The sequence below is a fragment of the Papaver somniferum genome, chromosome 4, assembly GCF_003573695.1.
Source record: "Papaver somniferum cultivar HN1 chromosome 4, ASM357369v1, whole genome shotgun sequence".
Taxonomy (NCBI): domain Eukaryota; kingdom Viridiplantae; phylum Streptophyta; class Magnoliopsida; order Ranunculales; family Papaveraceae; genus Papaver; species Papaver somniferum.
Genome location: NC_039361.1, coordinates 103,717,124 through 103,744,322, shown reverse-complemented (window position 1 = coordinate 103,744,322; position 27,199 = coordinate 103,717,124). Strand labels below are relative to the sequence as shown.

Sequence of the window (27,199 nt, the reverse complement as noted above, 5' to 3'; positions counted from 1 at the left end):
GTACACCTGTGATAAGTCCTGCAACAGTTATAACTGTTATTAAATTTTGTATTCGTGATAATAATTAGGAATATTAAATTCTTTTGTTAGTCACAATAATATTTGTTGACAATTTTACAGACAATCACAATTATAATTCAAAGTGATGATTCCACCCAAATATTTCACCACATCTAAAACAACCCCAAAATTGTAACACTTTGAATTTGCTTGTCACTAATTTTCCCACATTTGTACAAACTAACAATTATATTTCATTTCTCTAAATCAAAATACAATTTTGTTTTTGTTTTTAATTTTCTTAATATTAGAAAACAGGATCAAGACCAAGTCAACAAGTCATGACTTTATAGAAATTTGACTTTGACATATTTGCTTCTTCCGAAGACGGTGAAAATTATCAGACTACCCTTATCGGAATAAGTGCAATAACTTGTGAAAATGACCAGACTAACCTTATCGTAAATAAGTAAAGTAAATATTACATACTGTCAAAATGACTATTTTATCCTTACTATTTTACCATATTACCCTTAATGGAAAAAAGTGCAACAAATTATTATGTAGACTGTGAAAATTACCAGACTACCCTTATCAAAAATAAGTGAAGTAAGTATTACAGACTAGTTATTCTGGTATAAGTGATGAAGTTTATTCCCAAGTTAAATATGTATCATAACTTCGATTTTCTCGTCGTGTAAGCATAATATGGATCCTGTACTAGTCCTTGTATCATCTTACATTAAAGCATGTGTATAAGAAGATTGGTATAGAGGTTGGGGACTTTTTGTAATTTAATCTACTACTCAATATGTTATTTCCATCTCTTGATGTGATTCTTACTCTATTATTTTCCCCTGTGCTGCGGTCTTAGTGCCTTGTGGTATTGGTTTAATTGAATATCTTACTGATACTGGTTTTCATTAAATTGCCTGAACCTTAGGCTATGAAGTCTTATATTTGGCTACAAACACTACGGGAAAAATCAACATTGACGACTACAGATTAGAGTTGTAGTACCCCTACGACAACTCCATTTAATGCATTGTGGAAGGGGGGTATTGTAGAAAGTCCAAGCTTTTCTACAATACTTGACTAAGAGTTGTAAAGGGTGATGTGATTCATGGTTCGACAATATTTTGCCAAAGTTGTGATTCTCTTTCGATTTTTTTTTGAAAGCCTAACACAACTCTTGCTTGTGTTGTAGGACTATTTTACACAACAAAGGATGTGTATCGTGGAAATATGTAACACAACACTTGTATAAGTTGAAGGACTATGTTAGACAACCTAGGATGTGTATTGTAGAAAAATGTAACAACTCTTATTACTATTATGAATAAAGTTTGCATGACACTTTTTAGAGTTGTAGAACTATGTTGGACAGCACCTGGTTATGTCGTAAAGACATTTTTCACAACCTTTGGTATGTGTAGTTGAAATATGGAATACAACTCTTATTAGAAGTTGTGTGCATAAAACTATTTTGAAAAAAAAATTATAGCTGAAACCGAATTGCATGAATTGCCGAAAGTATTTCACATTCACATTAACATGCCAGTGTAGCACATTTACATTCATTCAAGTTAACCTTGTATGAAAGTGTGTTGCGTAACGGAAGAAAATAAAATGATACATTCTTTGAACATGACTAAAAGTATCATATAAATCGTAAAACACAGATATTGGCCTTCCCTACAAATATGACAGTAGCATACACGTTCCAGTATAGTAGTCTGGGTTACATTGCTAAATGGAAATGATCCGTTTTTGCTGCACACTCTCTTCTTGGTAAACCTAACACCGATTATGAGAAACATAGTGGTAGATGATACCGTAGAGGCACTGGCTTAGACATGAAGTGTCGTAGTTCTCAACGAAAGCCTACAGGAGAAGAGTGTCATTTAGCAATACAAAGTAATAGTCAAAATTTTATAATACAAAGTAACAGTCAACCTAAGAGTGTCATTTAACAATACCTTACACTGAAACTAACCTTTCCAAGTCCTAGAGAGGGTTCACCGTTAGGTTGTGGACGGGGGATGACAATATTCATCAATGTACCTGCAATCGCAAAATGTACGAGTCAGAAACAAATTATTCTGAAGGTCCAAAAGTGTAAACTAGTGGTTTAATTGGGGCGTGAAATCAAATATTTCCAAAGGCTGCGAAACACAAAAAAAAACAAAAGATCGAATATAAGAAACAAAGACATTAACTTACCAAATTTTCCACCTTCTAACCTCATATCTTCCAAAATATCTTCATACTCTTCATCATCTTTAAGCTCATCTGCAGTAACCACCTCTGTCAGGCATACGACCTTGGTAGCAATGCCACCTCCATTACCACCACCTAGACCACCTACGGTTTGGAAAAATTGCCTCTGCCAAAGAAAACAAGAAAACTCATTAGTAAAGAAACAAGAAAAGTATCAGTAGCAAATATTTATATATTTATTGTATATACTGGAAACTAAGAAAAATATAAAGTGTGTTCCACTAACCTGCCACGCGACCTGTAGTTGTGCCTGTATTAAGACGTTTCCTGCTCAGGTTTTAGCTGAGCGGTGCCCAGGTTCGCTCGTCTAACAGTAAGAGTTTTATCACCCATTTAGATCAGCACAAGCAATATCTGTAACTGAGAGATCCTAGTAAACGCAGAAGGCGTATCCTTTAGAGTTCCTTGTTTCCCTGTCCTTCACCAGATCGAAACCACGAAGGGGACCAAAAGATTCAATCAACTCTCTAATCTGTGCTTCTGTGAAGTAATATGGGACAGCAATCCCCGACGCTGCATTAGCCTAATACAAAAAATTCAATCCACAATTCAAAATAAATACCAATCCAATATACCCACATACCAAAATCAATACGAATCCAAATACAGGACCAACAAGAATGAATACCGAATACAAATTCCAACCTCCTCTCCCATTCTTCTCCATATCTTCCTCTTTCTCTTCCTCCTCTTTGATTTCAGATTCACTTTCCTTCTCATATTCAGAAGAACCAGGTTTCTATGCTTGTTGTTTCATCCTCTCCCATTCTTCTCCATCACCCCTGATTATTTTAATTGTCTTAAAATCCTCCTCTGAGATTCATAGCAAACCCTAATACAATTTCTTCCATTAACGACCATTACCATCTTCATCACTGCCAACATCAACTACCGATCACTTCTAGGGTTCGGTTATGGGAATTGGGATGAGGTTCTAGATTGAGAAGAATATTTTGATGAATCGAGAACTTCTAGAGATGGAAGAATTGAGTTATGTGATGAAGATTTGAAGGAAACTTGGGTTAGGGCCGCCGTTGATTGTTACCGAGAAGAAATTTGGTTTTATGTAACTTGAATCAGTGATGGGGTTGATTAGAATTTGGTTCAGATCTGGATTTGATGAGCTGCTACTATTGACTATTGCGGATGAGAGAAAGGGGGAGTTAAAGAGAGAGATTGAGAGAAGATGATGAAGAAGAGGGGTCGAGAGAAGAGCAGCGGTGGTGATGGAGCGCCGCCGTCATCTGTGGAGTAGAGGTGTTCTTCAGCGGTGGTGATTGAGAGAAAAACAGATATGAATTGGGTTCGAGTGGTGTAAGGAGGGTTATGCTTCGGAAAAAAAAGAAAGAAGACAAGAGTGAATCCGAATGAAAATGATGGACGGTTGAGATTGTATTTGAGATGCTCATACGGATTAAGAAAAGATCTTGACGGTTGAGATTGTATTTAGGATGCTCATGCGGATTGAGAAGTATGTGTTTCATTTTGTGCTAATACGAGCTCATGTATTCGGTTTGATTATCAACCTTCGACACGAAAAAAATCCAAAAAAAATATGAATAAATGTAGCACATTCTTATCGACATTTTGATATAAAAAAATCCAAAAAATGTATAAGAATAAAGTTGAAAAATAAGAAACCAATCCTATAATTGGTGTGTTTCTTTGTGCTTTTGTGCTTTCTCTTTGTGCTTCCGGTTTGAATTTCGACTAGTTACATAGGTCATGAAGTAATTTTGACTAGTCATACATGTCATGAAGTAGATGTAGTTCACATTAATAGCATGATATATCATCGAAATCGATAAATATGAAGCTCAATGTCGATTCAAATTTCAAATGTGGTATAACGACATACAAACTATGAACCAAGAAGCTCTGAGAGGGTTCTGACTTCAAACTTAGCATGATACATCATCAAAATCGATAAATATGAAGCTCAATGTCGATTCGAACTTCAAACTTGGTATAATGGCATATAATATATGAACCACGAAGCTCTGAGAGGGTTCTGACTTCAAAATTAGCATGATACATCATCGAAATTGATGAATATGAAGCTCAGTGTCGATCCAAACTTCAAGTTCGGTATAACGACTTACAAACTATGAACAAGAAGTCTGAAAGTCCACAAAAACGATGAATCCAACCATTTACTGGTAAGATTCCATGGAAATATTCTACGAAACCTTAAACACACACAAAACTTGGTAAGAACGATGAATCCATCCATTTACAGGTAAGATTCCTTCGGAATATTCTACGAAACCTTAAACAAACCCTATTTCTGCACATTGGATGCAAACCAGACTCCGAGATCGAAACCTGGCAGCGAGTGGACTACTCTAAGTCAGAAACTTGGTAAGAACGACGAATCCATCGATTTACAGGTAAGATTCCTTCGGAATATTCTACGAAACCTTAAACAAACCCTATTTCTACATATTGTATGCATACAAGGATCCGAGATCGAAACCTGGCCGTGAGTTGACTACTCTAAGTCAGAAACTTGGTAAGAATGACGAATCCATCCATTTACAGGTAAGATTCCTTCAGAATATTCTAGGAAACCTTATACAAACCCTATTTCTGCATATTAGATGCAAACCAGGCTCCGAGATTGAAACCTGGCCGCGAGTGGGCTACTCTAAGTCAGAAACTTGGTAAGAACGACGAATCCATCCATTTACAGGTAAGATTCCTTGGGAGTATTCTACGAAACCTTAAACAAACCCTATTTCTCCATATTGTATGCAAACCAGGCTCCGAGATTGAAATCTGGCCGGGAGTGGACTACTATAAGTCAGAAACTTGGTAAGAACGACGAATCCATCAATTTACAGGTAAGATTCCTTCGAAATATTCTACGAAACCTTAAACAAACCCTATTTATGCATATTGGATGCAAACCAGGCTCCAAGATCAAAACCTGGCCGCGAGTGGACTACTAAGTCAGAAACTTGGTAAGAACGACGAATCCATCGATCTACAGGTAAGATTCCATCGGAATATTCTACGAAACCTTAAACAAACCCTATTTCTGCATATTGTATGCATACCAGGATCCGAGATCGAAACCTGGTCGTGAGTTGACTACTATAAGTCAGAAACTTGGTAAGAACGACGAATCCATCTATTTACAGGTAAGATTCATTCGGCATATTCTACGAAACCTTAAACAAACCGTATTTCTGCATATTGTATGCAAACCAGACTCCGAGATCGAAACCTGGCCGGGAGTAGATTACTATAAGTCAGAAACTTGGTAAGAACGACGAATTCATCCATTTACAGATAATATTCCTTCGGAATATTCTACGAAACCTTAAACAAACCATATTTCTGCATATTGTATGCATACCAGGCTCCGAGATCAAAACCTGGCCAGGAGTGGACTACTCTAAGTCAGAAACTTGTTACGAACGACCAATTCATTTACAGGTAATATTCTTTCAGAATATTCTACGAAACCTTAAAAAAAAAACTATTTATGAATATTGCATGCAAACCAGGCTCGGAGATCGAAACCTGGCTGCGAGTTGACTACTCTAAGTCAGAAACTTGGTAAGAACGACGAATCCATCAATTTACAGGTAAGATTCCTTCGGAATATTCTACGAAACCTTAAACAAACCCTATTTCTCCATATTGTATGAAAACCAGGCTCCGAGATTGAAACCTGGACGTGAGTGGACTACTCTAAGTCGGAAACTTGGTAAGAACGACGAATCCATCCATTTACAAGTAAGATTCCTTCAGAATATTTTGTGGCTTAGTCACCTGAGAATTTTTTTTGGACATTATATTTTGTTTCACAACTCTTATAAAGGGTTGTCTTAAAATTAGTATATTAAAGAACCACAAACTTGACAGAACTTGTGATAGTGTAGAAATGGTTATTGGTGTAGACTTTCATGCAGGAGGTTGAGGATCAAATCCCCCCATCCTCATTTCTGCCAACTTTCTATATTTTTACTTCAACAACACTTATAAGTGTTGTTATGCATTTTTATTAAGAAAAAAAAACAACCAAAACTTGTGAACAGTAAGGATGGTTGATGAGCTAGACTTCCATGCAGTAGATTCATCTTCGAATCTCCCTTCTAATCTCATTTTTTCCAACATTCTATATTTTTACTTCAACAACACTTATAAGTGTTGTTATACGTTTTTATTAAAAAAAAGAATAAAAAACAAAACTTGTGAACTGTAAGGATGGTTGATGAGCCAGACTTCCATGCAGTAGGTTCATGTTCGAATCTCCCCTCTAACACTATTTTTCATCATCATATTTTGGTGTTCTTCAACAACTCTTGTGAAAATTGTGATAGGCTTAGTCACTACCTTTATGGAACAGAGTTGTTATAGCTAAATGTCGTCACAACGTTTTTGCTTAAGGAGTTGTCGTTTGTTTTCTTAGCGCAACTCCTTGTTTCCTAAGGGTTGGCAGTGATGATATACGACAACTCTTCCTTTGAAACCAGTTGTAAAACATATGACTTTCTACGATGTTTAGCGAAGAGTTGTAAATCTCCAGTTGTAGATGTATATTTTTCTCGTAGTGAAACTTCTGATGGTTCCATCCAGCAAGTAGAAAAAGAGGTGGTTACATTCATCCCAATGATTTGTAGAGAGGTGCTAGAAAATAGCATGGGATCAACTAAGAACTGCGCTAACATCTCAAAGCATGCCATATAAATCCTGGTCACATACCTTTAGTTGCCTTAAAAGTCATGTCGTCTAACTCATTAATTTTAGAGGGAGTTACCATTTTTCGGGCCACCGGATATGCAGAATTCTTCTTGATATTGCTTTATGTTTCAGTGTGGCGCAACATCTCCCAGATTTGGAGCTTATCGAAGGGGAAGTTTCTGAGAACAATAGACTTCCCTTCAATAATTAATGCAGTCACACTAGACCCTTGTGAAGACTTGTTGCTTTACTTACTGGCGAGAACACCTTTGCTAGCAAGTATGGGATGTATATAGTTGGAGCATTATCTGGTGCCAGGTTTTCTATTTCCCCCTCAACTTAGTGTGGCTTCATTCCATGATATCTTTTTACACAGTACCAGTTGGAATCTGCTATAATAAATCATATGGTTTCTTTTTATGATGTGATTTTGCTAATTTGGTAGCTTAACTAGCTTAACATAATTAACATAATATGGGTTCACTTACTGCCAAAATGTTAGTTCTTTAGCTTTAAGCTCTATCGGCTTCGTGTAGCTTTTTCTAACTTGTGATGATTCTTTTCCTGCAGTAAGAGTGTCAATTGCTTATCTTTTAGCAAAAGTAGAGTCCTATTAGTGTCTTGGTGGGAGGATGGCACAGTTCGGATTTGGGACACAAAAAGCAAACAAATTAACCTTAAATTCAAAAACAAAGGTATTGTTTAAGCTATCATGCGACTAGATTTTTTTATTATTATTATTTTATAACAGTTTCATTCAGAGGAAAACTTACATCCTAAACCCCAGATGTTGTCACCAATGTTATTGTTGTTCATCTGCAACTCAATTCGACCTCTCAGAAATCATTGGTGACACCATCATCGACATCTAAAAGGAATACATCATTGCTACCACCATCACTAGGTGAATTTGTAACCCCATTAGGCGAAAATGATGACTTTAAGACTGTTACTGCATCTCAACCTCCTCTTTCTAGAGTGACGGTCGGACATTCCTGTAGTGATTCATATTGGGTGTATGTGATAATAGCTAGCTACTACAAAACAGAAGGCCTCTTGGGACGGCCAAAAAACGTCCCAAGAGGACAAAAAACCGTCCCAAGAAATATTAGGGACGGTTTATGTACCCTCCCCTGTTCCACCGTCACTAATACTATTTGGCCATGTTTTCTTTTTGGGACGGACATATTTTAGCCTTGATTTAAATATTTTATAACTATTAGGGACGGTCAGGTCATCATCGTCCCAGATATCCTTCTTTAGAGACGGTTTTTTCAAAACAGCCGTCCCTAGAAGCTACTTGTTTTGTAGTAGGTACACTGTTTAATATATCTTTTGGACTCTATGGACAGTTGTAGTGAAATTTAATGCCTGTGAGAATGTAAATTTGGTATTTGTGTGGTGTGATAAGATGCTATCATGTCTACGACTCTTGACCAGAGTAGTACCCACTGAATTTCTTTGTTACTATTTGCGTTGTAGTACTAACCTAGATTTGGTTAGTATGTTGCAGAAAAAACTATTAGTGTCAATGACGATAACAAAGTTGGAAATGTCAGAAAGCCATTAATCTGTCTTAATCAGCTCTACTTATTGCTTTTTATGATTGCTGCATCTTCGTATGGTTTTTTGTTGGTTATTTGCTTAAGTTCTTAAAGACTCGAACACTATTCAGTAGAGACACATTTATGAGAGCTAAAAAAATTGTTCGCCTATTTTACTAATTGTTTTCTTCTATGGATTACAGGCTACGAAGATTGCAGGTATCTTATTCATCGGGTTCCTTGACATGTTCAAGTATGCCATTTCAACCAAGATGGAAGTGCTGAATTTGAGTCTAGAAGGCCCTAATTACTCAGCTCTTCTTTTTGTTAAAAGGTAAACATTCCATGGATAGTTTTCTTGGATGCTTAAAAATGTAGAATTATCGTCTCAGAAAGATCTTTATTTTGTTTTCTTTGTATTCTTGTTGGTGTTGTTAAATTGTTATGTGAACTAATCTCTCCAACTGTTTTGTGTAGGATTCATAAAGAAAATAATATCCCAAGAAGGTATACTTATTCACTTCTCACTTCCGACTAGTTTTCTGTGTCAGTGGTTTGTGTTTGAGGCTTAACTATGTCCTGCAATAGTTTTCTTGCTTCTGATTTATAGTTTTCTTTTTGCTGTTTCAGATGGACATATGAGATATCCCTAACATTGAAGCTGCAGTTGTTCTTCCAAATGAAGTCAAATAATTCTTTCGTTTTTCTTTTTTGTTTTCACTGAATTGTATTGTAGATTGTAATTATGTTTTAGGTATAAACTTAATTGTATTGCAGGCTTGTAAACTGAGTACAGATCCATGATGATGAACATGCCTGTAAACTTGGAGCCCAGGTCCATAATAATGACCTGGGCTACCCATTTTTTTAAATCGTAATTTCAAGTATTGCAACGGGTATAACTGTAACAATAAATGTAAGTAAAGGCAACCCGTGTCGTTATCTCAGAGTTGTTGCAAATAAGAGTAACCATTTAACTGTTACAGTAGTCGTAACTTAAGGACTGAACATGTCGTAATTTAAGGACTGCACGTGTCACCTGCTTATTTGTTGCAAATATTTAGTAACAATTATAATTATTATATAATTGTTGCAATATTAACACGTGTCGGAATCATAAAATTAGTTCAATTGTGACTGTTATTTGTTGTAACAATTTTTAGATGTGACCATAGCTGGACATTATCACAGATAAAACTTTTACAAACGAGATCACAGTTATTAATAACGGGCTATTTACCACAGGTTATACCCGTTACAAATATAATCAGTAACAAGTACAGCCTGTGAAAAATTCCTGGAAATGGTGTAGTGAATTGTTCAGTAACAAGCACAAATTTACCGGTAATGAGTGTGTGGGAAAATGCTTCGGCATATCTTCAAAAGAAACTCCCACCTAAACTGAAAGACCCCGGTAGTTTTACTGTAACTTGCACAATTGGTGAAACAAGATTTGCAAAAGCTTTGCTAGATTTAGGAGCATCTACTAATGTTATGCCTGCTTCAATTTATGAATCTCATTAATTGAAGGCAATTTTAAAGGCAATTTTATCTGGCAAGTAAAAAATGGAGCTTCTACAAAAATTTGGGAAGACAAATGGATTCCCAGTACAGAGATCATTCAGAAGCCCATTAATATTCAAGAGTCAGTTCCATTGAGGGTAAATGAGTTGATCACTCCCGAGGATACATGGGATCAAGAAAAACTTGATACTTATTTTGATCCAGAAATAAAAGAGAGAATCCTAGCTATTACTCCAAGAACTCAAGAACAAGACAAAGTCAGATGGCAACATCATCCTTCAGGAACCTTTTCGGCAAAAAATGTTTATAACTTTTTCATTAACCAAGATCAAGAGAGTAATTCATTAACCTCTTTTCCCTGGCATAAAATATGGAAAATCCAAATAATCCCAAGAATAAAGTTATTCATCTGGAAATTATCTCAAAAAGCTCTTCCAACTAACTCAAGACTTCGGGCACATAATTCAGACATAAATACGGAGTGTCCAATGTGTAATTCCCAAGAGCAATAATCAGAACAACATCTTTTTCGTTTTTGCCCCTTTGCAAGAGCAATTTGGTTTGGTCTTTCTCTAGAAGCGGTGAACACTAGAATTACTTTGAATTCCATAGAAAATTGGGTAAAAGAGTGGATCATGGACCAAGATTTCAATCAACTATCGGATAAAATAACTACTATATCCTGGTTCATTTGGAAGCACAGATGCTCGGTAGTTTTTGAGAAAATAAACCCGAACCCGATTCACCTTATGGAGCAAATCAAGAAATTTCTAAACCAGAATACTCAGGCAAGGGTCCAAAACTTAATGAAGATAGAAAGAAGAAATAACCCCAAAGAGAAATGGTCTGACCTATATTCATATTGGATAATATTTATTGATGCGTCTTTCAAAAAAGAGTATTCGACCGTGGGATATGCTTTTTTACTTTACTCTGTGGACAACGAAACACTTATGTATATTGAAGCTGGTTCGGAGTGCGCCTCCTCAGCCTTTCAGCAAAAGCTTTACTAAAGGCATCTTCATGGTTAATTAAAAATGTATTATCCACTATCTCAATAGTAACAGACTGCAAAACTTTGGTGGAGACGATCAACAAGTCTTGCAAAGACTCTCCTTGGACTGCGGATAACACCATACAAGAAGTGATCTCAATTATGAAGAAACTTTCGCAAGCCCAGGTAAAGTACATAAACAGGAAATATAACTTTGCAGTGGACCACATAGCAAAAGAAGCTCAAGTAAAACAAATTCGGCACAGGTTCTCTCACATTCAGCACAGGGTTCTAAAATCTAGTGTTATTTCGAATGTTTTTGATAAAAATGAAATTTTAAACGTGTTGTACTATATTTCTTGATTAATATAATTCTTGTTTACATCCAAAAAAAAAGAATCTTTAAATCTTGGTCCTCTCAAAAGTACCGGCGTAGTTATTCAACTTGCCGATAGATCTAAACCCGAAAGGGGTTGCTGAAATTTTTTTGGTGCAGGTGAATGAGCTTATATTTCCTGTAGACTTCTATGTTCTTGATATGAGTGATGAAAATTCATCCCCGTCTACACTTTTGCTGTTGGATAGACCATTTAAACCGCTACAACTGAGATTGATGTCTATAAAGGCACCTTGACAATGGAATTTGACGTAGAGGTCGTATGCTTCAACATATTTGAGGTGATGAGATATCCGAGTGATGTGCACTCATGTTTTGCTGTTGAGGATACGGACGATGGTTAAGGATGTGTGCGAGGAGAAAGTCGGGCTGACGACTTTAAACCAAACGCTAAGTGGGAGGCAGCCCACTGGTTTCGTATTTCTTACCTTTCATTTTTCTTTTTAATTTTTAGTTTTTTTTGTGTTTTATTATGCTTGCATTATATTAGAAATTCCCTGTCTTGAATCATACAATAGAGGTCATTTTCCATTGAGGACAATGTCATGTTTAAGTTTTGTTTTATATATATAAAAAAATTGATATAGGCAAAACTCCAACTTTTAGAGATTTTTGAACAATTTAGAACGAAGACGAGCCTTTCTAAATAGATGAAATTTTTTCTTGACAATGAGGTATATATTAGCTGAGTCGGGATTAGATGTCAACTAAATAGCTTGTTTAGTGTTTATCCTCTATCGCTCAAAAGTAGCTATGAGTTGGAGTATGGCTTTTGTGGGCATATCTCTAGTAAACCCTCACGAGACTATAATTCGTCCACTAGGAACATATAGGGGTTCAAAGGCTTGTTACATTCGCTAATAGTAACTGTAACCTCGACAAAACGGAGTTGTTATATTCTACTTTCACTAGTACAATAAGGGGTTTTAGTCACGGTTGACCTTGTCACGGTTTTATGTAAACACGTGACCAAAATTGAGTTCGTCTCGGGGATATAAAGGTTCGGGACTATTCACGATATCTTTAGTCCCGGCATTCATTTTATCCGAGACACTAGATTTCTAGATACTTAATAGACCCGGTTTTACAACCGTACTTATCTCCAGAGACGTGTAAATTGGGCAGTATTTAATTGATAGCCGAGACAGTAAATTGGACACGTATTTATATCCAGAGACGTGTTGTGGATTTAGGACCTTGGTTTCGATACAAACGAAATTCACAAAGGGGGAGACAAGGTTCTAGCCTGGAAGATGAAGAACAACTCCCTTTCTAAACCTAATTTCTCCCCTGCTATCAATCCCATTCTCCCCTGTTGCCAAATTTCAATTCGAAATCAAAACCCATTCTCCCCTGTTATCAATCCCTAACTAATTTATCCATTCAGCTAATTCTACCGAAGATTTTATTGATCGATGAGATCTCACGGAGATTTTTTATTGGACATGGCTTACATTAAATCGTGTCTGATGCAACTGTTTAATACCCGCGCCTATGATGTACCCATTTCAAATTTACTACCAATTTTGGTATCCCACGATCAACACCACTCCACTCCCTATTTTCTCTCCATCATTTCCTTGTTTGAAACTGCAGCAGTTTTGAAGAGATTACGTGAAGCCAACTGCAAGTTGTTTTCTCTATCTGGTGTTAATCAAGCAAAATCCTTCCATTTCCATGAAACTAATATATTGAAAGGTGAAAGCGTAAACAGTTGATTACAAGGTATTCCCCTCCTAAAATCAAATCTTTCTCTTATATTTGTCTTGGGATCATTCTCCGAATTCGGTATCTTATACTACTCCGATCAATGGGCCATGCATACAAGGTGCTTGGTGAAATGTCAAATAATGGGATACTGCCTGATTCTCACACTTTCAGTATTTTAGAAAGAAAAGATTAAGTGTTGTTACCTTTGGTTTTGCGTTTCTTTATTTGTTGTCTTTTATATCTGTTTCATCTCTTTCCTTTTAGTTGTTTTTATAGGATTAGAATAAGTTAACTAAGGGGCAAGTGATATCAGGTGTTAGGGAGACCTCTGCATTGACCACAATTAAAGAAGAAAAGGAAGACAGGGTCTGTAGTGCATACTCTAAGCTGTTGCAGGACGTGAATTTCGTACCAGTTTAAGTTGAATTCTTCATTTAATTGCTAAATGGCTTGAATGGTTATGATATTTGGTATAGTGAAAGTGCTTCATTTTAACAAATACTAGCCGGTCTCTCATTAGTTAACCACATTTTTTCATGCTAAAATTTAATAGAAATCTATTTTCATTAGTAATAGCAAATACTAGCCGATCTCTCATTAGTAATAGCACCTTGGATATGTTTGTAATTTTTTATTATTGTCTTTACTAGTAATCTCGAACTTCAGATATTATCTGTTCTTGGATATGTTTGTAATTTTTTGCTCCTAGCAGCTTATATATTATCTATTCTTGCAGCTCATTTCATGGATACTTCAGACACGGAGTCTGATGGCGGGCTTCAAGAGTATTCAGATTCCCACAGCGAACAACAGTCAGTTTCCCACAGCGAACAATCAGGTTTGTTGTTTAAGTGTTTTCTTGCAGTATACATGGTTGATTGGACCAAAAAAAATTGACAATATAAATCTCCTTAAGGTTGTACCGCGCCAAACACTTATTAATTCGTTTTTCTTTTCTGTTTTGTTTGATCTCAAGTTTCAAGTGAAGATAACGTGGATGCAATAAAGGAAAGCGGGGTAAGACAAGATTACGAAAGCTTTTAAGGGATACTAATGGTGAAAGGCGGACTGTTACTTATGATGAAGCCAACCAAGCAACCGGTAAAAATGGTTGCTTGCTCTCAAGTTACATAGGCAGCGAAGTTGGTCCAAGTCTTGGATTGAAGTATACCTGTTGGAAAGAAGTTCCACCTGTAGTGAAGAAAAAGTTATGGGAGGACGTAACAGTATGTATTAATTAATGAAATGCCCAATGTTAAAATCCCTACCAATGTTTTATATTTATATATATATATATATATATATATATATATATATATATATATATATATATATATATATATCACTTAGTCGATGTTTATTTACCTCCAGTTTAAGTTTGATCTCGACGAATCAAAGAGGAAAGATGTATTGAGACAATTTTCTGACTTGTGGCGAGGATGGAGGAAACGAACTGCTGCAAAGCATGTTACCCCATTCGAAAAAAGCCGAAAAAAGCTTAAGAATGTTCCTTCAGATTTAAGAGGTTTTGTAGAACAAGAAGAATGGAAAGAGTTTGTAAAACGGAGATTGAGCGACAAAGGCAAGGTATGTCAATTGAGCTAAACAAGATTGGGTCGAGAATTATTTTGTTACTATATAGAGCTAATACATTTTTAATTTTCAGGAGTTGTCTGAAATTGGCAAAACGGTACAAGCTCACCACAAATATCCGCATAGGATGGGACGAAGGACCTATGCTGGATTAAAGGACAAACTGGTTTGCATTCATAAGTTTTTTTTTGTTTTTTTTTAATTTGTGAAGTTAAATGTTGAAATTAATTGCTGAGAGAGCTCGTGTATACATTCTCATTTTTTTTCCTTCTGTTTTTTACTTGAGTTCGCTATCTGCTTCCAAAGTTTCTAACTTCAATTTTGTTGTGTTCTGTCAACATAAGCTTTTAGATGAAATATAGTGTTATACAACATAAGCATCATACTGATATTAATGTATTTGCTGTACAGAAAAGAGAAGGAAAGTGGACAAGTGATTCACCCCCTCCACGAGAATTATTATGGATACTTGCACGCCAAAATGAAAATGGGAAGTATAAGACTGATGAGATTGGTGAAGTTGCTGCTCAAATTGTAAGATAGACAACTTCAATTTAATTATACACAAGTTCTATTTCAAAATAAGTAGATATCCAGTTTAACTCTTTATGTGTGCAAAATTTTGGTTTTGTAACAGGATGACTGCTCGAAAAAGATCAAAGAGGGTACAATTGTCTGTGAAGGTAAGACAGATGCCCTTGTAAAGATTTTGGGTGAAGAACATGGTGGAAGAGTAAGGGCTGCAGGTACAAGAGTGACCCATAGTCAGTATTTTGACACTCCTCGACAATGTGGATCATCAAATAAAGATAATCTGAATAAAATCAGAGAACTGGAAGAGCAACTAAGAGTGAAAGATGTGCAAGCAAGAATAAGTGAAGAGAACTTGAGAAAAGAATTCCAACAACAATTGGAGGAACAGTCACTAGACACAGAGAGAAAATTGCAGAAACAATTCCTTCAGTTCAAAGAATTATTGGGCAAATCCCAATATGATACGATTCAGCCACCTATGATGTCCTCAGAAAATGTCCCTGCCTTAGTGAGTTGTTTTTTTAGTTTATATTTCTAATTAAATAGAAATATAGATAGTATGATGAACATAGAAAGTTATGAAGAAGTAAATACAAGTTAATATTTGTTATGATGAAGTTAATTGTGGTATCATGAACCCGGATGAATTGGGTTAATCTGGTTTGATCGTTTTTGAACACCTTAATGGAAATGGCATTGCAAATTTTTCAGAGTGCTGAGGATAAGGACTTAGCTGAAACTTGGGGGGAAGCTGTTCACGATCCGAAAGGAAAGGCCCAAAATATTCGGGTTTGTCAAAATTTGAACTTTAGACATATACTTATTGTTCTTGTGTACGAGTACCTTTGTCGTAATCGAGTTGCAGTAACCAATCAGGATATATTGAGAATGATAAATTTTTTCGTTGGATATCAATTTTTTAGAGACATAATGGGGCCAAAAGCTCTAAACTGGATGCTAGAAAGACGTCTCAAGAATTGAACAGTACATCTATCCCGGCCTCTCTTAAAGCGCCCGCCCAAGTGAGTGTTTTATTCGGTTTCTTTTCTACATTTTTTATCCTCAAATGTTTGGAATCTTGTACCTAATTATGATATGGTGATAAATTATTTTGGTTATCCTGATTTTGTTACTCATTTAATTTATCTAGGTACCTAATTCGATGCTGTCCTCAAAAAAAGTGGTTGCACAGGTGAGTTGTTTAATTTTTTAGAAATCAAACCAGATTAATTGATTATGCAGGACATTCATATGTTATTATATGACGTCTGCAGCCACCAACAGGACCACCTCATCCGCCTTCTAACAGGGTAAGTTTCTTAATCTAAAGACCCCCTACTAATGGCGTTATCATTTGAAACTAGATAACTCCAAATATAATTTTATATTTGTCATGTAGAGCCATCCGTGTGAATTTTACGACAAAATCAGCAGGGTTGTTGCGCTGGGACATGTTATTCACAGCGACTCAAAAATGATTCATGGAAAAAAAATGCGTGATGATTGTTTGCGTGTGTCGGTGGATTTTGTGTAGATAAAAACTGCAATACTTCCATATCCATCTGGTGATATTGTTACTGTGTATGATGCCCGTGAAAATGTTGTTCAATGGCCAAAACACTTGGTGGTCCTTGTCGGAAATTTATTTTAATCTCTATTTTTTTTCAATTATGAAATCATTTACAGCGTAGTTTAATATCTCTTTTAGGTGTTGGTCGTCTTGTACTTGAACTTTTTTATTGCAGGGGCGAAAGAGATTGGATGCATTTGATGAATTTGTTAAGAGAGCAAAAGAAGTGTTCAGAAGCAGGGCTGCGATCAAAGTTGAGTTGCATCGCGATGTGTTTGGTCAAACTGTAGATGTGCCTATACATATGGCACTAGAAGATATTGAGTTTGTTTGCACGTCTCAGAAACTTACGAACAATGCTATAGTCTTATTCATCCGGTAAGTCTCTGTTGATTGTTGCTTTCATAAATAATTACTTCTTTTTGACTAGCTAATGGTATGCTATTGGAACTCGTGTTTTTATTTGTTCCTAGATTTTTGTATGAAAAATTGGATGGCGATGCACGCAAAACCAAGTTCGGATTTATGAATCCAGCGGCAGTTCACTTTTCAGTCAATAAAACAGAACTCGTGAAAAGTTTATTAAATAGACTGAAAGATTCAGTGCCGAGTCGAAAATACATATTTATTCCTTGTCATACAGGGTAAGCGGAAGATGCATTGCATTATTCATCTCGAATTTAGATATATTTTTTTCTTCAGAATTTAACCTTAATTTGCATATCAAGTAAAAAAAACTATTAGAGATAGGGTATCCTTGTTTTTTTTTGAAGCATAGTTAAGGTATTCTTTGATATCATCTGGTGTTGCTGACATTGCTTTTGCATACATGCATATACTAACTTATTCTCTGTTCACTTTGTAGAATTCATTGGGTACTAAGTGTATTTTTCGATGGGGTATTTTATTACTTAAATTCGTTGGATGAGAAATGTAGATACAAACTAGAGGAGCAAATGAGCACGTAAGTTGATTTTGGGTTTGAACTTTTTTGTATGCATAGAAGGAAAAATGCTTAAACTCATGGCACTTCCATTGAAGGATTTGTGAAACTAGTATCCAGTTTTTAATAAATATATCTCTTTGTTCTTCACCAGTGTTTCAAAAGCTTTAAGAAAATTAGGTGTCAAGCGATCTGAAGAGAAAATATTCTGGGTGGACGTGAAGGTAAGAAAAAGAAACTTAAGATTAATACCATTATTTTACCATTATTTTGTTAACTCTTAAAGAGTATGTTTCAAATACGTAGAATTGATACATGCAGCACAACCCTAAACAAAAAGGAGATTGGGAGTGTGGATTTTTTGTGATGCTATATATGAAGCACATTATAGAAAGTTATGACACTTCAATGAGGAACCCTAAGGAGGTAGTGATTCAACTTCTTCATGCAGCTCAATATGTTTCCACGATGTGATACTAAAAATGTTTTTAACAGAGCTTACATGTGTTTGAACTCTTTGACTGCAGATGTTTAAGTCGGGGATGAACTATGGTACGACAGAAATTGATGAAATCAAAAGGGAGTGGATGGATTATATTTCACCAATTCTTGAGAAGTATGAGAAAACAATTTGATGTTTTTTCACCAATTCTTAAGAAGTATTGAGAAAAAAATTGTTGTTTAGTTTGAATTAATTAATTTAATGACGTTTTAAATACTGTCTTCCCTAGCTCCTTATTTTAGTTTGAACTTTAAAGGATTGGTGCAGCTATGATGCAAATGGTGTTCCTAAGTCTTAACTGTCTGATATTGTGTTCATTTTTCTTCTCTCTTCTTTTTGTTTTAATTTTAATCTAAATTTATAATGCAAATGGTGCTCATAATTCATTTTGAATAGGATATCCTTCACTGCGCATGAGAGAAACTTTAAAAGGGGGATATGTGTGAAGGAAAACTTAACAGGTTTCCGTGATTACTTAAACCAAAGATAGATTCTGACAACATGTGTTTCGATCACATGTGAGGCATGTACTAATTGAGTGAGAATATTTTTGGTCAAAGTGCTCAATTTTGGGAGCATGGAATTGAGTGTGAGTTATTGCTAAATGGCAAAACAAAATAAAGATAAGACTTTTTAGATAATTAACATATTTCAATACATACAAATCAAAATAGGGATTACATGTTCGCTTACAAGAATAACAAAAACATTAAAATGCAAGATAATTAAGACCCTAATACAAATAAGGACATCTATAAGTATATCGCGAAGAGAAAGAACAATAAACCGTAATGATATCCAATTTCTTTTTATGTATAAGGGAGAGATGATGTTATGTTCGCAAGTAAATTCTGACCATTTAATCTGATTATATTCTTCTTCGATAAGAGATGCTCCTAAAATAAAGGAGTAGTTTTCGAATAAACTTGTCGATCCACACGAACGCAGATGCCAATAGAAAAAGACGTCATAATGAATCGTCGATGTTTTTATTCGAGAATAGCAAGCCATGAACCAACCATTAAAATTTGAAAAACTCTCCCCATAACGACGAAGAAAATCGCCCCAAAACGGCGAAGAAATATGTCAAAAACACGAAAAGTGATGTAAACGCATCTTATTCAGTTACCTACTACTACCAAAAACTTGAAAAGAAAAAGAATCTTTGCTCAAATCTAGCACAAAGGGAACAAATTTGTGCAAAACGGTTCTAGGGTTGTTTTTTATAAAGGGAAGAGAAAGAGAGAAAAGAGAAAAAAATCTCAAGGTCTTATTAACACCTTTTATTTAAATTTAGAGACAAAAGATGATTTAGATTTTAGACTGAAGACCCAGGGTTATGAAGAAAGTCTAGATCAGACTTTCTACTTTACCCCCACTTAGTCATGTCATTTTTCTATATGACCTTCATCCTTGCATTTGATATGAAAATTTGGTGAAAAAGATATTAAATCCTATATGTCATTCTTTTTTAAAACCTTGGCCCGTTGCATTGGAGATTCTCTAGCTAAGTTTATGTTTTGGGTTATATTGTCCAAGTTTTGAATCACTTGATGACTTTGGGTGAATAACCATATCTCCGGTCAAGTGACAGGTTTCATGTCACAATGTTGTATTTCAAATATAGGTTTCGGGTTATGAGGAAATGCTTGAGATAGAAAATGGATTTCGGGTCACATTACTTAAAATTTGTATTGCATGGATGATTATGGGTCACAAGTTTCAAGTCTGTGATAGGTTTCGAAGGACTTCTTCCTTCTTCTTTTTTGGTGAGAAAGTTACCTTAGATTTAACGAAGCGGAGGGTTCATTAAGGGTTCATTAAGACTTCTTCCAGTTAAGGGTTCCTTCCTAACAAGACTATCCAAAAAATAAGGAAAGGAGATCCAAATATCCTTGACACAGTATTTTCTAGCCCGGCGTGCAAGTCGGTCTGCTAGATTGTTTTTTAACACGCCTTATAGTAATACACACAATTTTAAAAGAATGACAACTAGAAAGCAAATTCCGACAGTCTTCAAGAAGATCACTGCTTTAAGAATTTTAACATCTTTATTCACTTTTTTAATCAATAAAGGGGAGAAATATAAGTGTTAATCATTCTTCTAGCATCCGTAATAAATTTATTCAAATCTGTATAGTAATACTCTTGAAGATTACATCATACTTTAACTTCCAAATGAACCACATAACAATAGTACACATACTTGGACAACTAATAGCAAAAGGGGATATGCCAAGGGTATGATCATGCCAGTAAAGAAATAACTCATCAATCTAATCTAGATCAGTAGTAACTATGATTATGATATGTATTTTTTTATCAATTGATTTCATATCCAATGGCTCTTATATGCCAATTAGAAGATTATATCAGCCGTAATGGCGTTTCCATTGATTGCTTTCATCACAGATATGTCATCAGTAACATTTTTTTAAAAGCAGCCATGATTCTATGATTTTCTGAAGGTACATGGCTAACAAGAAGTGATCGTGATAGCGATGATTTAGGGATACTATTCCCTTCTGGGACACTTTACTCTTAAAGAATAAGAAAAATTAAATAGGGCATATTATTCTCCTCCGAGAAATTTTAATCTTAATGTAGAAGACAAATTCAAATGGCAGGAATTTATTTCACATGCCATATTTCAAATACCAGTTTCATCTATAAAACAAGATATATGTAAATTTTTATTGTTCCCATCTTTGAAGTATTTGGAATTGATGTATTCAATTTTGACATATTAATGAAATCAAGAGGTTTCCTTCCCCCATTTTTAGTATGAGGCTACATTATTTTATCTCTTTGACTAAGGTTCACCCTAATCGACCGAATTCTAATAACTTCTTTTGAAGTCAATGATGAGTTTGGATGTAGAATTTTAAAGGTGGAATTTATGAGTCTAGGGGATTTGGTGGAATTATGTTTCCCTCTGTATGTTTGGTTGCCCGAATAATTGGAATAATGATTCCTACGGGATTCAGTTTTCCATCAAATCCTCCATATGGAGTCCGACCCCTCCCCCTAAGATTTGCTGGGAAACTTATCAATGGATTTATGAACCAACTTTTTTTTTAACTCTAAATCTCATGTATATATATATATATGAGATTTAACTCTAAATCTCATATATATATGTATATATATATATGAGATTCCAACTTTTTTTTTTAACTCTAAATCTCATGTATATGTATATATATATATATATATATACATATGCAATTTTAAGATTTGAAGGTAATGCCAAACGATGTAAAGACTTTAATAAAAGAAACTCTATGGCTGTGTTTGATAGGAGTTAATTACATGGAATTAGCCATCTTTCCATGGAAATAGCGTGTTTTCCGCCGTTTGGTCAAAAATCTATTTCCATGGAATTGCAATAAAAGCGTGACCTAAGGTATTTTTTAAACTCAATTCCGTGGAATTTCATGGAAAGTCTTTCCTTGCCTCCTCCGGGAAACTGATTTCATGGAAACACTTTCCATGGAATTGTTTCCTTTCTCTGTTATCAAACACATCCTATAAATTCTAGGAATTTTTATTGAGTTACCAAACACACAGAAAATTACATGAATCCAAAATTTATAATCCCATAGGATTATTAGTTCCTAGAAACAGTGAATTCTGAAAACAAACCAACCATAAATTTATTGTTGTTTGGAGACCTTCTTTACTCTTCAATCAATATTTATGCCTTAATATTTTGGATTACAAGTGGGATTTTGTGCATGGTGTGAGAATTTTTATTTTTGCCAAAATGTCCCATGAAATACTTATACACGTGCTCGTTCTAATGTAAACTGCATAGTACTTATATTCTCTTTCCATTTATTGTATTTTATTACTTTTATTAGGAGAGAATTGATCGTTATACCCTGTAATGGCGGGATCGAATAATCTAGAAGGCACCTCCCCCAGTTTCCCCACTAATTTTAGTTTAACTTAATATTCGTTTCCTATTTCTTCATCTTAGAAACATCCTGTTTCGAGTACTGGAATTACTCGAATTCGTATGGTGATAGTCTTGGGGTTTTTTAATTTTACAGTGAAATCGTCTCCATTGTAACTTCCTCAACAAGGTAATCTCTAAATCTTCAATCTAACTCATCTTTTCTTTTAGATCTGACTTATTTCTAACCCTTTATTAGATTTACTTTTCTTAAGTTTTAAATTTGAGTTTTTGCTTATCTAATTTTGTGTTTTTGTTTACTCATTGTTAGGGTTTTCCTACTTTATTGTATTGTCGTGAATCCCCTTAAATGTGCTTGAGAAGAAGAGGCATAAGCTCTTAATCATTCCCCTAACTCATCATTTTTTTAAGGTATGCGTTCATAACTTGTTTTTTTTTTCTAGCAAAATGTTGAAATTTATTGCTGAGAGAGCTTGTGTACATGATTCTCATTTTTTTTTCTGTTTTTTACTAGAGATTGGTATCTCCTTCAGAAATTTCTAACTTCAGTTTTGTTTTTTTCTCTGTTGATATAAGATTTTAGATGGTCGACGCGATACTAGAGGACTTTCCAGGTGATCGTAGAAAGTTTGAGAAGTTAATAGAGGATGCTAAGAAGCCTTTATTTCCAGGAGACTCGAAACTTACCAAGCTGTCGGCAATAATCAAGCTGTACAACTTGAAAGCGAAGCATGGAGTATCAGACAAGTTTTTTGGTGAGCTTTTAGATTTGTTGAAGAACGAGATGCTTCCTGATGGTAATGAAATTCCTTCTTCTACATATGAAGCTAAGAAATCCATTAATCCGTTAGGGTTGAACTATGTGAAGATACATGTATGTCCTAATGTGCAGTTTAACTATGTTCTAATCAATTGGGCATCTCTTTCTATCCCTGATTAGTACGTACAGCTATTTGCATCGTAACTGTGTTCCACGATTTCTAATCTAAAACATTAACTATGTAGGTCGAGAAGGAGTTGGAGAACGAAGATGAAATCATGGCAGAGGAGAAGAAGATCTCTAAATATCTTAGGTGGATATCACAGGGCCCGCGTCATTTAGTTGTAAAGTACAATGGATATGACATAAATGGATGCCGGTATCGCACTAAAAGTCATGATGTTGGCGTAAACCAAAACTGTGGGGTTAGCCTGGAGGCGTCAGGAATGCACATTGCTAGTGCGAAGGACAGTAACCCAAAGATTGCTACATCGCGCTATTATGGAGTGATAAATGAGATTTGGGTTCTTGATTACCACTGCGTAAAGATACCCGTGTTCTTGTGTGATTGGGTACACAGTGGTTATGGTGTCAAAACTGATGAACTTGGTTACACACTAGTCGACCTCAACAGATTAGGGCATAAAAAGGATCCTTTCATTTTAGCTTCCCAAGCTAATCAAGTTTTTTATGTAGAAGATCAAGGAGATCCAAGGTGGTCTGTTGTTATATCGTGCCCTTTAAATGACTATATGGATGACGATGATGTCGATGAAATTCTGAGGATGAGCTAATGTCTGAGAATCGTCGGCCAGAAGATAATATGGCAGTAGATATGAGCTCACTTTATGTGGACGACGATTCTGACACTTCTTATTTTCGCGATGATGGTCAGGGGATATATGTTGATCCCTGCTTTGAACAATAAGATGGTAGCAACAGCTGGTAAGAGACCCACCAGTTTCAGTATGTTAACAGTACAGTTTCGAAGAAGCTAGATTTGTTTTCAGTTTGTAATTTCACAAGCTGGTAATGTGCCCATAAATTTGATTATCTTTCATCCATGCTTTATTGTTGCAGGTAACTCCTCCTGCTTGTTATTATGAAGGGAGGGTGGATTTTGTGTGTAGTTGTCGTGCTACGGCAGATTCAAAATCGTTTACTTCCATTTCTGCATTCTATTTGCACATATAATTAAGTTCTTATGTTTTACTTGTTTATGTTCTGTAATCCGTTGTACTGCCTTGGCAAGAATATCTTATAACTAGCTCGAATCACCAGCAGAATTTTGATGCTAGATAAGGGTTTTCTTGAAATGAATAGAAAGTGTTCATCAATATTCTGTCATCTCCCATTGATGTTCTAGTTTTTTCAGTGTTTTCTTATTGATTTTTTTGATTCTACAGTTAAGACTATGATTGAAGTTCAATCTTCACTTCTTGTTTAATGTGTTATGGCAGTAACACTCTGTCTATATAACGGACATCATAGACTTACGATGTTGACCTTTACTCTACTTTCTGCAAGGTACATAAGCATCAAGAACCAAGGGCAATGAAGGTCATGTGCTAGTAGCCAGCTGGGGGTATACCAACCCCTGGTAGTCTTTTTTTCTTTTCATTTACCTTTCCATTATCTATGTTGGATATATTCATGTATGGTTGTACCATTAAATTCTTAAAACCTGTGGAAACAAACTACATTGTGCGAGGTAAAGAAAAGCGATGAAGATTTTTTCGGTTAACGGCAAGTACTGTTTTAAGTGGCTTGGAAATATTATGCTTAACATGTTGGATGCTTCTTTGGTTAATATTAACCACCGCAAGGTCAGTTTATTTTTTACTTCTGAAAACTTACCAAAATGTGGAGAAGTACTCATGTCTCGTGATTTAGAATTTTGCACCTCAAAATGTAGGATTTTCACACATGCTAGTTTCATTACTACTACTGAAACTAATAGGAATTGGATCGCTGAGGAGTTGCGGAGTCTAGGGAGGTAGCTGGGGATTTCATCACTGAGGTTGTTGATCAGGTAATTTTTTATAATATACTATTTTGATTTTTCTTTGTTGTTCGTTTGTTTTTCTAATCCTGGATCATTAGGTGAATATCTTGCCGGTAAGATGAGAAGTTTGGAGTCTTGGTCACTGATTATATCATGCTAGCTATTACATTATTTCTCAATGTGAATGTATAATATCTTTGGGAAGTCAATCAATTCAAATGCACCCTTTATCTCTTAGATGTGTAACTTGTTCTGTATTATAATTATCGACTCTACTTTTTTTTATCAATTCAGATCAATTATAATTCTAATTAATTTGGCTGAATTGATATTCCACATGCATTACTGATTTGAGTTTCTTCCTTCCGGTACACTGGAGAGTTTATTGTGATTGCTTCAGCGAGGCACAGCTAAACTAGACTGGAGGTGACGTATATAGTATGGCTTTAAATGGCGTAAGTACATTATGCTGATTGAACTGAAATGACGTCAAGGTTTTTTATCTATTGCTTTTTACTAGAAGCGAGACAGATACATATGTGCTCCCTTTGTGATTTATTTGGAGAGATTGATTGAACTGAAGGAATGCATCTATGCAGGCTTGTGCTTGACAGCGATAGAATAGTGAAGCTTGGGGATTTCGGTGTTTCAGCTTGTGTATTTGACAAGGGTGGCAGGCAACGCTCAAGGGATACTTTTGTAAGAACTGCATGCTCGTCAGTTTTTTTTTTTCCTTCTAACAAGTTTTTTCTGAATGAAAATCTTTTTTTCTTCCTTTTTTTTCCTTTTTTCATTCTTCACCGCTGTACACAATTGAATTTAGAAAACATTCCCATATTTTACGGGATGGCTTAGAAGTTTTGCACGCAGGGGAAGTGGATACGATTTCAAATGAGTGGCTGTTTTTTATCTCTTACTGTACTGTATAACAGTTTTTACTCGGCAGATCTCGATTTTTTCCATGAAAACTACTGATACACAGAAAACCCTTATTATATGTCTATAAGAAACCACTATATACTCTTGTGAAGTTTCTTTTTTATACACCTTGCACAGCTGATATCTGGTCATTGGGATAAACTGCTGTAGAGTTGGCCCATGGACCATGGTCATGCTTCCTTCTCGAAGTACCATCCGATAAAGGTAAACCAGTTTTCTGAATGTTTCCGTGAAACTATTTCAGTATTTCGTAAGAGCTTTTGACTTGTGTGTCTCTTCGTCTTTGTTGAATGTACTGCATCAAATATTGTCCCCATAATATATATTGTATGGATCAACTTCCTATTGACGGCTGTAGTTCTCGTTAGTTGAATTGATTGTAGCTACCAACCCTTGACCAGAGAATGAATAAAACAGTCAACTTGGGTGCTTAAGTGAGATGTGTTCGGTAGAACTTAAACAAACTAAAGTTAAAATAGATTTTGGTATTTTCTCAGGTGGTTGGGGCTGCAGTACTTGTGAATGGCTGGCTATCTGATTTAGACCTACAACGATTATCCGCAATGGAAAAATACTGGCACAGGTCTGAGCATTACGTTTATAGCTGAAGCTGCAGAACTTACGACAAACAAATTGTTTCCTTCATTTTGTCATTGATATATCAGACCCGTAATTTTAGCTGTAGTGTTTGATCTAAAAATCTGATAGAACAGTGAACCACACTAATTTGGTTACGTTTCAGGAACTTCTGGAAAAGTGTAAAGATATGCAAGAGGCAATATGCATTCAATTTCAGGCACACCAAGCTGCTAATGGAGATGCCACACATGCGGTGTCAGAGACTTAGATGCTCCATGAGACTTAAACGCACTAACTATATTCGCGTAAAAGTGTTTCATTGCTATGATCTCAATGAGTTTCTTGTTGGATAAATAAACCTCGCCTGTGAAACTGTGATCAATACAGTGCATGCTTTCCAGTAATACTGACATGGAAGTGCCTAGGTTGGGAGTTGTCTCCATCTCCGTGATTAGATTTTTGGTGGTCTAAGTTGGACATTACAAGTGGTACCAGCATTGTAAATAGGGATTTCATTATGCTTTCTTGTTAACAGTAAGCTATATATGTTTATGGAATTTTATGTCATGGATATAATAAAAACTCAGTTTATTGTTAGTTATGGCTTTTAAGACTTTTTTGGTGGTCTAAGTGGGACATTACAAGTGGTACCAGCATTGTAAATAGGGATTTCATTATGCTTTCTTGTTCATTCTTGTTAACAGTAAGCTATAT

General features: G+C 35.4%; 2 protein-coding genes and 2 long non-coding RNA genes across 4 annotated transcripts; 3 read left to right on the top strand and 1 right to left on the bottom strand.

Moving 5' to 3' along the window:
• Nucleotides 1-1,740: 1,740 nt before the first annotated feature.
• On the bottom strand, nt 1,741-2,235 carry LOC113274122. The gene is made up of 3 exons (XR_003322800.1): nt 2,224-2,235; nt 1,980-2,064; nt 1,741-1,884 (listed from the first exon to the last, which is right to left on the bottom strand). It is a non-coding gene; the product is annotated as an uncharacterized LOC113274122 (long non-coding RNA).
• Nucleotides 2,236-13,885: 11,650 nt separating this feature from the next.
• On the top strand, nt 13,886-14,969 carry LOC113272904. The gene is made up of 5 exons (XM_026522691.1): nt 13,886-13,979; nt 14,150-14,367; nt 14,513-14,728; nt 14,808-14,900; nt 14,946-14,969. Exons 1-5 carry the CDS (start codon nt 13,886-13,888, stop codon nt 14,967-14,969), a joined length of 645 nt encoding a protein of 214 aa, XP_026378476.1.
• A 3,017-nt stretch (nt 14,970-17,986) lies between these two features.
• On the top strand, nt 17,987-18,653 carry LOC113274121. Its single transcript, XR_003322799.1, has 3 exons — nt 17,987-18,005; nt 18,088-18,207; nt 18,309-18,653. It is a non-coding gene; the product is annotated as an uncharacterized LOC113274121 (long non-coding RNA).
• Nucleotides 18,654-25,417: 6,764 nt separating this feature from the next.
• Nucleotides 25,418-26,753, top strand: LOC113272903. The gene is made up of 5 exons (XM_026522690.1): nt 25,418-25,422; nt 25,567-25,666; nt 26,057-26,110; nt 26,404-26,489; nt 26,615-26,753. The coding sequence occupies exons 1-5, from the start codon at nt 25,418-25,420 to the stop codon at nt 26,751-26,753; spliced, it is 384 nt and encodes a 127-aa protein (XP_026378475.1).
• The last annotated feature ends 446 nt before the right edge of the window (nt 26,754-27,199 follow it).